Genomic DNA, 12,312 nt, shown 5'->3' on the forward strand with positions numbered 1-12,312 from the left:
AAAGGAAAATACTAGTTTGAAAGAATATTCCATATTAGTGTGTACTGCATTGCTAACAAGGCAGAGCTCTCAGGTAAAGATAGTGATGCCACCACGGGGATTGAATTGAGGGAGTACTGCCTGTAGTATCTCTACGCTAGTATAATCTGTATTTCCACTAGAGGCATGGCACTGCACGCTGGTGCCGAGACTGCTCTGTTGTGAGGGCTTTGAAGGAAGATTTGTATTCAGAATAGAAGCTTAAACTTCCCTGTGTCAGTGAAAGGCATAGGAATGATGATTGACTTAGCCCTGAGCTAATGCAGACAGCTGAAGCAAGGAGGTGGCAGCGACTTCAGGGAGGCAAAACTGGGGATGTGGCCTGGGTACCACTGCTGCGAAACTGGAGCCAGCACGAGGCTGTGATGGGTGTGGGAGGGTGCATAGAACCCCAGCCTGGTTTGGGTTGAAGGGACCTTAAAGCTCCTCCAGCTCCAACCCCTGCCACGGGCAGGGACACCTTCCACTGGAGCAGCTTGCTCCAAGCCCCTGTGTCCAACCTGGCCTTGAACACTGCCAGGGATGGGGCAGCCACAGCTTCCCTGGGCACCCTGGGCCAGCGCCTCAGCACCCTCACAGGGAAGAGCTTCTGGCTAAGATCTAACCTGAATTTCCCTGTTTAACAGTCTGGTTTGTGTTTGGCTTCATTATATGTGCTCCCTGATCAGGGATTCCCACTGCAAAAATACTGCAGTAGGTTTGGACTCAGAGAGGATGCCAAAGTTGCATGGCTGTGAGGAGCTGGTAGGTGCCAAATGCTCAGTCTCTAACAACACCCCTTCCCCTCTTCATTTTTACACCACCAAAATAACATGATTTGAGGATATTTCTGCTGCTTTGCGTCTGATTGTGCTTAGTCTGGCTCCAGCTGTGCTCTGCTAGAAATTAAATCCTTAGGAGTTCTCCTGGAGTTTGATTATTTTCTTCTTTTTTTACTGTTTTTATTAAGCCAGAAATCAAATGCTAATGGCTCTTTAATTCACTGAAAACAGCCTGAAGCCTTATTTTAAAATGAGTGCTTTTTATTCATAAGCATACTTGTAACAGGCAGGGTACAGAATGTTAGGCATGAGGAAACAGAATGCATGAAATGCTGCACTGAGGGCTAGGAACCTTCTCTTCTGCTCCATTCTAACAATCCCTGGTACCTATCTGCAGGCAGGCAATGGTCTTCACATGACCACTACTGATGCCTCGGAGCCAGAGCGATCAGCCTGAGCATGGGCGAGTGCCAGAGCATGCTCCATTTAAGTGATGGAGCAAAACACACACTTGGGGTTTGGGGAGCAGATTCTGCAGGAAAATGTCAAGAACTGTGGTTATTATTTTGCCACAGTGATCATGTTTCGTGTTCTCTTCTAAAACAGCAACAGAAAATTGAAGTATTAACTATAGGGAGTATAAACTGTAGGAAGTGCTGAGATGCTCCAAAGGGACTGAATTCTTGTGACATTTTTCTTCCAGTGTTGTCAACCAAAGGGACGTAAAACAGAGACCCTGGCAGTTCATTAAAGGCCCAACGCAGATGTTTTTGTCAGTACACAGACTGCTGGAGAGCTCGTCCTGGACACTTCCTTAGTGCCTGGAAGGTTCCTCCCACCCTCAGTGCTGCTGCTGGATATCAGAGAATCCCAACCTGGTTTGGATTGGAAGGGAGCTTAAAGCTCCTCCAGCTCCAACCCCTGCCACGGGCAGGGACACCTTCCACTGGAGCAGCTTGCTCCAAGCCCCTGTGTCCAACCTGGCCTTGAACACTGCCAGGGATGGGGCAGCCACAGCTTCTCTGGGCACCCTGGGCCAGCGCCTCAGCACCCTCACAGGGAAGAGCTTCTGCCTAAGAGCTCATCTCAGTCTCCCCTCTGGCAGGTTAAAGCCGTTCCCCTTGGCCTGTCCCTACAGGCCCTTGTCCCAAGCCCCTCTCCAGGTTTCCTGCAGCCCCTTTAGGCACTGGAGCTGCTCTAAGGTCTCCCTGGTGCCCTTTCCTCTCGAGGGTGAGCAATCCCAGCACTATGTGTATATTCCATCACAGTTCTTCACATCTTGCATGGAGGCTGCTGTTGCATAGGACAAGCAGGGTCCAGGAACTCTCACTGCTACAATTCTGTTCTTCACCTCAGTCTAATTTGGCTATACTGAACCAGAACCCAAAGAAAATAGATGGATTTGGGGAAAGATGAAGACAAGAACTGGGACATTTCACTGTTAAATGTCGATGCTTTCTTTGTGTTCATTTTGCTAGCTGAATGTTTCAAATAGCACAGGCCATTCTTCAGCATCAGGAGCTATTTGAAGACTTCTGCTCTATGTATGTAAACATGTCCTAATTATAATGTGGACAGCTACTGTACAGCAGTGTTTTATGCGCTGCAGCACCCTGGAGATAAATAATGCTGTTCTGAGCTGCAAAACAAGAGATGAAAGAGCTGTAAAAAAAAGAACCCCAAGCAATTGCAGAGCTGTGAAAAACCAGAAAGAAGGAGGGGGGGGAAATGGCTGCGTGGTTGTGTAATGTGGCACCCAGAGAACAAATCTGAACTTCAATAATATCTGTATTTGTTTTGTCCCGTGCCCCCCCTGCAAGCCTGGGTATCATCCAGCATGGAGGCAGACGCACTATTTGACAAGTAAAGTGGGGTGAGGGAGGTTAAGTGAGAGAAGCAGCACAGTAGCAGCCTTTTAGTTTGTTAAAACAGATTGTTCATTCACTGCCCGTGACGCGCGAGGGAAGTGCATTTCCATTCCGCCCTGTCTGCAGGAGAGAGGCATGACAGCTTCTCGGATGGCTTGAAAAGATGCCAAACATTCAGCTGATCCCACGGTGAAACAATAGAAATTGCACTGCAGATCTGGATGGACTGAACTGCAGGTTTGCTGGAGAACCCGGGAGGACTTGGTTCATCCTCTGCACCCTAAATGTCAGCGTAATTCATAGGATCATAGAAACCCAGACTGGTTTGGGTTGGAAGGGACCTTAAAGCTCATCCAGCTCCAACCCCTGCCATGGGCAAGGACACCTTCCACTAGAGCAGCTTGCTCCAAGCCCCTGTGTCCAACCTGGCCTTGAACACTGCCAGGGATGGGGCAGCCACAGCTTCTCTGGGCACCCTGGGCCAGCGCCTCAGCACCCTCACAGGGAAGAGCTTCCTTATATCTAACATAAATCATCCCTGCTTGAACCCATCGCCTTATCCTATTGCTTCAGTCCCTGATGAAGTGTCCCCTCCAGCATCCTTTTAAGCCCCTCTTCAGTTATTGGAAGGCTGCTATGAGGTCTCCACTTTACAGCTATGAGCTCTTCATTCTCTCTTCAGCATCATGTTCAGAATCCAGTAACCTAAAATGCAATCAAAGAAATTAATTTTTCCACTCACAATCTTGGTTTTTTTCCACTTTCACAGAAAATGAAGGAGTATCTGGAGGGCAGGAACCTGATAACGAAGCTCCAAGCCAAACACGACCTTCTTCAGAAGACCCTGGGAGAAAGTGAGTCCTGGCAGTGCTCATCACTGCTAGTAGCCAGGCTATTGCACTTACCCAGTTAGTGAGCTGAGTGCAGTGAGCTTGGATGGCTTATTCAAAGCGGCCATACTCATGGTTTCTGAATTTATCTTTCTGCTCTGCATGCTGGAGAAGCCAAATGACCTCCATGGCTGTTGGATTAATGGTGCACAGACAATGCTTAATGAATTACTAATGGATAAGATGAAGCACACCCCACCCCCCCCCATTCATCTTGTTCTCTCCCTGTACACGTGTGTGTTCTGCTTCTCACTTCATGATCTGTATCAGGGTAAACCTTGACATTTACAGTTTACTGCTGGTTGAGCAGTATTGCCTTGTTAGCCTGGGCAGAAGTTCTGTTTGCATGGTAGTTCAGCTGCTTCTCACCTCTGCGGCTTCAATCCAGACCAAACCAGTGCATGTGAGCCCAGGCTTTTATTAGAAGAATCAAACACGTTTCAGAGCATGTCAAATATGTTGCCTGTCCAGAGGGCATTAGTCAAGGGGCAGCAGCCAGAACTGACTATGCATTTGCTGTTAGTGTCAGAACAAAGGCAGATTTCTTCCCCTTCATGGTATGGGCAGATCCTGTTGGCCAGACACACTTAAGCTATGCATCCAAGTTTCCATAGAAACCTGCCTGCCTCATATTTGCAGAGAAGAAGGTTTTAACAGTCTAAATGTCAGGTCAAAAGAGGGCTCAACTCGTTCCTGGGTTGATGTGCTGGAGCAGGGCTCATGTTTTGATCTGGAACTTAACTGGACTCCCCAAGGTTTATGGTGTGCAAATCTTCTGAATGAAAACTTAAACAGCATGTGGCCTTTGAAGTGCTTTGCTTTCCCTTTAGAAATGCACTATAAAACCTGCAGTACTTATTGCTACAGTAATGAAGAGTTTCATGTTTATCAGACCAAAACCACCAGGTAAGGGAAGGATGTTGGCATCACTTTGAGCTTTATTGTTTAAAGCTGCTCGTCTCTTCAGCTGTAGAAAGGGTGGTTGACGCCAAAGATCTGTGTCCTTAGGGTATTTTGCTTTTGCTTCTAAATATCTCCAAGTGACACCCGGGCTGCCCTGTGACTAATCACATTCCTGGATCATAGCTGACCTCTGCATACCGAGCCCTGTTTCCTCTTAACCTGCCTGCCCTTTGAACCCATCTCAAGCTGTGGTGGCGGAGAAGAAGAGGAAATTAAACGTGATTCCTGTATTGCTATGCAGATTTAAAGGCTGCTTCTGTTTTCACGTGGCTGCTTTGCAAATCAGAGCTTCCTCAGTCCCTCTGTGAAGGGACCCAGTGTGTGTCAGGGAGAGCTCACTTTGTCATCTGTGAGATCAAAGGGAGGTACCTTACAGCTCCAAGCCCACATTAGCAGGTTAATGGTACAAACTGGGGACCGTGCCTAGACTTATCCATAAAATGTCCCTTAACTGGGAAATGGACAAATAAAATTCCTTTCACAAGTCCCCGGTGCATGATTAGAACCTTTAGTGAAAAATGAGCTGCGTGTCCTCAGTCGCTGCAGAATGCATGGGTTTCTTCTAATTCTTCTGCTTCTTTGGCCCATCCTCAGGTGACATTTATTAGTCCTCTTGCAAATTACCTTAATCTAAAGATGACAAGTGCCAGTAATAAAAATAGCAGCAAGTCTTCCTAGCTACAATGATGTCCCTGCCTACTGTACGCATTTGTCACCTTTCTGTAGGAGCCCCTTGCTGTTGCTGTAGCCATGTCATTTATATATATATGAATATTCTATGATGGGAACGGGACAGGTGGCTGGAAATGCTGCTTCGGGATAACGTTTTCCTGTCAATTATGCACTGTTTTGGCTCTGCATGGGGAGAGGAAAGTGGCTATCAAGATGCGTGCAACTAATTGTCAGCCATCGGCAATTAGATGTTTCCCTCGTTCGTTCTTCCAGCTCCCCAGGAGCAGGAAGGCAGCCGTAGGGAAGAAAGAGTTTTAAGCTGTTGTAAATCAGTGTGGCTTCACTGATGATGATCTACACCAGCAGAAGGCCTTGCCTGGACAATTCCCAATAGCACAAGTTTTCTGGGTCTCTTTCCTTGTGCTGTTATTAAAACGCTGCTGCATTAACAGGAGTCCTTAGCATGGGGATGGGCTTCTGTGCTCTCCCCAGCAGTGCTCCTATGGGGAGCAACCCCTGTCCATCTCCCCAGAGATGCCTCCTCCCTTTCCAATGGCTTTTCTCCTCCATCTCCAATGGCTTTTCTCCTCCATCTCCTTCCAAACCTGGCTTTACAAAGCTGTTGAGAGTATTTTTCCGTTCCTAACGCTGTATTTCTTTGTCTTCTTACCAGGTCAACGGACTGACTGCTCCCTTGCCAGGTAGGTGTGGCTCAGGGGATGATGTTTTAAGGCCCAGCTGCCATTCTAGATCTATTACCAGCCCAGGATCTGTATCTGTTGGTTAAAAATACTTATTTAGCTAATATATAAGCAAGTCCCTGCTAGTTGATAGGGCTTTGAATACCATCACAATTACCTGCATCAGTGCAAGGTAGTGGTGCAGCTTATGTATCTGCTTAGTAAGCTCTGGTTGGGTGAGTAAGGAGTATTCCTTTTGATGCAAAACCTGCTTAAGCACCTCCCCTTGCTTGCTGGGGCCCTGGGCTGCCACCTCCATGGCCTCCTCTGGACTGGCTTTAGCAGATCCACATCACTAAACAAATTGGAAAGCTCTTCATCCCATTGACACTCTGGATTGTAGCACTGTAGAGGTTGTGGAGAATCAACTTCTCATTTATAATTAGCTCTAATCACAGAACCATAACTAAGCTTCTCCTCATGGGCATTTGCTAAAACATAACAAACCTCCATCTCCAAATTGATGGATTCCAGGAGCTCCACTGGGCACGAGAAGCTGGAGCAGGGGCTGTGCATCATCCTGCCTTGTTCACAAAAGGAAGGTGATTGCTACCGATCTGGAGTCATTACTACTTTTCACATTCCTTCCAGCAAAGCAAAGCTGACAGGTCCTAATTAGAGCCTGACATCTGTAATAATAAAATATTATTCATCATGAAACACTTTTAAATAGCAAAGAATCATTACTGCTAATAGCTTAAAAGAGACCTTATTGTCGGTGACAGCCCATGGAATCGCATTTCTTTCTCTTCATTCAGGTTTTGATTGGGATAAAAGGAATTTCCTCTGTATTAATACATTGTACAGCCTTTGAAAAAATCACACTTCTCATCACCTGATTTAGAATTCAGCAGCCATCTACCCGAGCAGGGAATTGGCTTCAGTGCTACAATAGGGCCCCTCTCCTGTTATCCCTCATGCTTCATTTTTACAAGCTACTATAGGAATTTTCAACCCCAGTAATCAATCTGGGGGGAAGAATCCTGGCCAAGCAAGGCTTATTTACCCTATTTTCTACAATTAATGTCTACCCACAAAAAGAAATGAGACTGTGATAGCTTAACCTGATTGGTGTGTGCAGTGTTTGAGGGCTCCCCAGTGGGAGCTGTTAGCAGCACTGAAGGAACCAGCCTGCTTCTGCCTGCTTCTCCCCTCCATGGAGCAGCTCTTTTGGAGCGCAGCTCTGAGCTGGTGACAAACTTCATCTTCAACCAGGAGCCCTATAGGACAGATTTCCACGTGGTTGGAATTAGAATGTCGAGGGTAATCTTTTGTCAAAGCAGTGGACTCCCTGGTGCCTATGCCAGGTTTTTAGAGATAGAAAGTTACTTAAAATCTGTCTGAAGTTCCGCGAATTGAATAAGACGAAGTCCCTGTGATTGACCTGTCTGTCTGGCTCCTTCCCTCTTCCAATATACGTGTGGTTTGGAATGCCGACCGGACGGACGGGGATGGATCTTGACTTTTCTCTTCTGTTTTTCCCTCCTGCACCCATGGGCGGTTCGGCTCTCCCCAGCGGCAGGCGCAGCTCCACCGTAAGGAAGCAGGTAACAATCATTTCCTTAAGTAACAAAGCAGGGGGGTGTGTGTACGGGAGGACAGAGGGAAAGCAAGCGCTTTTTATCCTTCCTCCCTCTCTTACATGAACCATAGACTCATGGAATGGTTTGTGTTGGAAGAGAGCTTAAAGCTCCTCCAGCTCCAACCCCTGCCACGGGCAGGGACCCCTTCCACTGGAGCAGCTTGCTCCAAGCCCCTGTGTCCAACCTGGCCTTGAACACTGCCAGGGATGGGGCAGCCACAGCTTCTCTGGGCACCCTGGGCCAGCGCCTCAGCACCCTCACAGGGAAGAGCTTCTGCCTAAGAGCTCATCTCAGTCTCCCCTCTGGCAGGTTAAAGCCATTCCCCCTTCTAGTAAGAAAGACTTACAGCAGGGGTGCTTTGTTTCCCTGGCTGCGGTGGATAATCTCTTACTCTTTAGTACCTGATGAGCTCAAATGTGTTTCTTTGAGATAAGGAAAAAAACGAAGAGTTTCTTGTTAATACTGTAAAGATAAAATTTGGCTTGGAATTGTCTTTCATACAGTCTGTCTTGGGGGACTGCTTTGTACTTTTTAGGCTCTTTGTGCGCTGGAAATGAAGTAAGAGAGCAAGTTGTAGTTTTGATGTGCAGAGTCAGACCTTTCTCATTTGTTAAGCTTAATGGTTGTCCCTAATTGCTCTAAAATGGTCCTTACCTATGCTGAAAATGAATCCTGTGTGTGCTGTGATTGCCATTTTCACAGGTAGCTTTTGAGGTCTCTCAGAAGCATGTTCTGCCTTTGGTTTGGAAACCTGGATTGAAAAGTGATGTGTTTGCAAACCCTGAACCTGCAGCTCGCAGTAGCTTGATGGGGATTAATGGGGTTTGGGGATTGGCACCTAACATTTAGAACTGCTTGGAGAGGTTTAACCTCTACTGGGGACCCAGAATATGTGATTCTCTGTGAGTTCCTACTACAGAAACAGACACTTCAAGTATTAATCACATGGTAATTTTATTCACTGGCATCTGACCTTAAGCAAACTGCTGCACTTTGGTTGCTCAGTTGCTGTTCCCCGAAATGGGAGGAATAACTGCAGCAACTCAGTTGTCTGGAAGGTAATCTGTGAAGCAGAGACCAGCAAAGTGTAAAGGCTCGTTTCCATCCTGAATGTTGTATAAGCTGGAAACGGGCCATCTAGAAGATGTTACTGCGCTGGGGCCTTGAACTGACAACTGTTTGCTGTGAGCAAGGACCCTGTTGAATGGGTTGTGAACGCAGTCACTGCTGGGCTATTCACTAAACACATGTGGAACTGCCTGGAAGCAGAAGGTGGCAAATGAGAGGATAATTATGCTTTCCATTCTTCTTCTTTTCTCCACTTTCGCCATCACTCTGCGTTCTGACTACTCTTGTTTAAATCCCTCTCTCCAGGATTCCTCCCAAGCCATTCCCCTGGTCGTGGAGAGCTGCATACGATTCATTAGCAGACACGGTGAGTTTATGGACAAAGGGGATCCTTGCAAACGTTGTTCTTCCAACCAGATCCCTTTGTTTCTTGTAAAATAAGGTTCCCAGCCTTAGATACCACTCGTGCCTCACCACCACTCACCTTGCTTTGAGCCCTGAAGTGTGGCCTTCGGCACCAACAATCTGTGCTTTTCCTAGGGGAGGAGGAGCACACTGTAGGAGGTCAAGGAGTGAATTAATTGCTTGCTTATTGCCACAATGAGATGATTTATACCTGTTTCCAAGGTTAACTTCACAGCCGTGGATGCATAAAGATTTTATATGTTTATTGTCATTTGCTTTCATTTTTAATTGGTATCATTTGTTAGGAGCATGGAAATCAGCTGTGAATTAACATCTGTAGAAAGAGATGGAATTTATCTTCATTAACCACAACAGAGTCGGGTAGTGGGTCCCATTTCATTTTCCTTGTTTAATTACCAGATTAGAAACTCTAATCTCGAGTCCATTCCCATCATCTTTACTTTAATCCTTCATTAAGGCCATACTTGGACATTAGCTGGAAAAATCATTGAAACCACATTGCAGTGAGAACTGGGCATGACAAATGGGGCACGTAGAGTCATCTAGGTTGGAAAAGACCTTTAAGATCATTAAGTCCAACCTTTACCCCTGGACTGCCAAGGCCACCACTAAACCAGGTCACTGAGGGCCTCCATCAGGAGGTTTAGACTCTTATTCCTGGGTTAACTTGAGTCTGTGGGAAGATCTGTCCGATTCCGGCGCTGAATGTCAGATCATGGCACAAAGGTGCAGTTTGGACTTGGAATGTGATTTTTATGTGTGATTTTTATACCACAAGCCCATGTTAGGCAGCAGCAGGGCCAAAGCTGCCTGATGCACACACTCTGCAGGGAGGAGCGTTGTTGGAGGCAGCCTGACTGACATTTTGCAGTGTGCTGCGGCGGAGGTGTGGGATGGATGTCATTCTCCTTCTTGCTTCCCTGCACTTGGGATTGTTTCTTTTCACTGTTCGAAGCAGCGTGTCGCAGCTGCCTCCTTTAGAACCGGGGTTTCTGATGTTGCTAATGCTTCCTTTTTAGCAGGAGTGGCTTAAAGCCTAGATAGGAGGTCAGGCTGGGATAATTAAATGCTTCTGTTTCAACTGGCTGATTTGCTCTGGGCCTTTGCAGAATAAGGTGCTTCCTTGTGTAGCTGGCCATGTTTTACCTCTGGCTGATGTACTGTTAGTTTATGACTTTCTCTGGGTTGTAAAATCCTTTAGGGACCCTTCAGGGCAGAAGATAACACCCGTGGCTGTTGGAACCCGGGTACTCTGTCAGGTTACAAAGAAGGGTTACTATTTTTTCCCTATGTGCTATGTTCTGGTTTTACATATTCTGAACGTGCCCGGACATACAAGGAAAATACAGTGGGTTTTTTGCCTGCGTTACTTATGTTTCCTTTCTCATCTAGGCTAATAGCTGATGAAGGTGCCAGCTTATCTTATCTTACTGTTACAACATCTCATCTTATAGGTTTGCAGCATGAAGGAATATTCCGGGTGTCTGGGTCACAAGTTGAAGTGAATGACATAAAAAATGCATTTGAGAGAGGTAAGGAAGATCTATTCCAATATGTGGGAAGTTATTGCCAAATGTAGGAATTTCTCCTAAAAAGGCCTGGTTTGAATGCAGCTTGTGAGATTTGGTTCCTTTGATTCTTGTGTTTCCTAAGTGAGGCCAGCCCAAACACCTCCCCCGTGCTCATTAACCTTGAACACTCACTTGTTTGGCATTATGCTTTATATCTTGTAGAGTGTCTGTATAATAAATGCTCTGAATTCAATCTTCTCCGGTGTCTGATAGCTTATTGATTATTTGTAACACGAAAGGATATAGAGAATTTCATTACCGGGTGTAACTGCATTTCCCTACCCTCTCCCCCTGTTCTTTGCAAATAGGCTGGCTGCTGGAGGGGGGAATTTGATGTTTTCCATGTTACTGAGGCGCAGCTAAGCTACATTTATTCTAAATGTCAGCAAGGGAGAGAGTACATTTCAAGACACAGTTAACTTGACACAGCTTTTAATAGATTGCATTTGGGATGTGAAGAACCATGCCCTACACAGGCAGGGAATGGCTGGGAGCCTCCAGACCCATCAGTTTCTGGCTGGGCAGGTTCAAGGGACTGGATCCTCAGGCAGTCTTCACAGCCTGCCTCCCCAGTCCTCCTTGGGTCACTGGAAGCATCAGGGCTTGTGTCAGTTCCCTGAATACATCACTAAAAAGAGAGTTAGTGTATTCGGTGCTTGAGAGAGGTTTTAATGAGGCATAGCAAGTTTATTTTGCTTTTAAGAAGAGAGACATTTACTGAACAGTATGTGTGAAACGTGGCATCTCATTTCCCCCATCTTCCTCTCCATCTACCTGAGAATGAAAATCCTCAAGACTAGAGAAAGCAGAATGTGTCTCTCAGGCTGAAGGTAAAGGCTTTCAATCAGAATCAGACCCCTTTTCACATAAAGCCAGTAGCAGTCATTTTGGGAACGGAGCCGGTTGTTCCTGCACTAACATGCAGAAATAAAAAGGTGATGTTATATTTCTTTGCTTCATCTTGCTTGTCTCCATAAAGCATATGATATACAGAAGTGACAAAGCTAACAATAATGTCTCTGCAGTTTATTACTTCAGCCAGAACCCTTGGTGGCAGTTAATATCAAGGATAATGCTCCGGTTTGTAGTAGCCCATTTATTATACTGTGTGTTACTAAGATAATAGGCAAGCTTTGGTAATTTCAGTCACATAATGGATATATATAGCTTCAATTTGAGGATTGCCCCATCATTAAATCTAATTATATCTGATAGGGAGTTTTCCCTAGGGAACAACTCCTTAAGTGGGCATCTTTTCTTTTGTAATCCAGACAAACTGTGGCATATCTGCAGCAACAAACTGTCTGTCAGAAACACTCCCCCCACCCCAGCCAATTCAACATTAGGTGCTTGTGGTGCAGTTGGAGTAGGTGGGATTAACTTTGTGCTGCATAAATCCTGTTCTCCAGCTCAGGTGCATCCTTCCAGTCTGGTGCTTCTCTCCACTATTCTGATTTTTCTTGTCTGCTTTTCTTTGCTTGTCACAAAGGGGAAGATCCATTGGCTGGGGACCAGAATGACCATGACATGGACTCAATAGCAGGAGTTCTGAAGCTCTATTTTCGAGGGTTGGAGCACCCTCTCTTCCCCAAGGACATCTTTCATGATCTGATTGCCTGTGTCAGTAAGTATATGAAGAGCTGAAAAGAAATAGGATTCATTTTTCTCATCTCCTACTTTTTTCTCCTCCTCTTCCCCTTTTTCCTGACTGCAAAATGAGCTTTGTGTGGT

The 12,312-nt window shown here is 46.0% G+C and overlaps 1 protein-coding gene across 3 annotated transcripts in view; it reads left to right on the plus strand.

The window, feature by feature from the left end:
• The window catches only part of SRGAP2 (SLIT-ROBO Rho GTPase activating protein 2), a gene marked incomplete at both ends in the record, with an annotated part of 86,318 nt that overhangs the window by 59,984 nt on the left and 14,022 nt on the right, over positions 1–12,312 (plus strand). For 2 of the 3 annotated variants that reach the window (XM_080632944.1, XM_080632945.1), the window contains 6 exons: positions 3,438–3,522; positions 5,867–5,894; positions 7,456–7,480; positions 8,891–8,951; positions 10,465–10,542; positions 12,071–12,205. In XM_080632944.1, the coding sequence (XP_080489070.1) occupies positions 3,438–3,522; positions 5,867–5,894; positions 7,456–7,480; positions 8,891–8,951; positions 10,465–10,542; positions 12,071–12,205 (412 nt within the window). Of the gene's footprint in view, positions 1–3,437; positions 3,523–5,866; positions 5,895–7,449; positions 7,481–8,890; positions 8,952–10,464; positions 10,543–12,070; positions 12,206–12,312 lie in introns of all 3 variants that reach the window. The other variant, XM_080632946.1, reaches the window with a different exon arrangement.

Source organism: Psittacula echo, assembly GCF_963264785.1.
Source record: "Psittacula echo genome assembly, chromosome: 22".
Lineage (NCBI taxonomy): Eukaryota > Metazoa > Chordata > Aves > Psittaciformes > Psittacidae > Psittacula > Psittacula echo.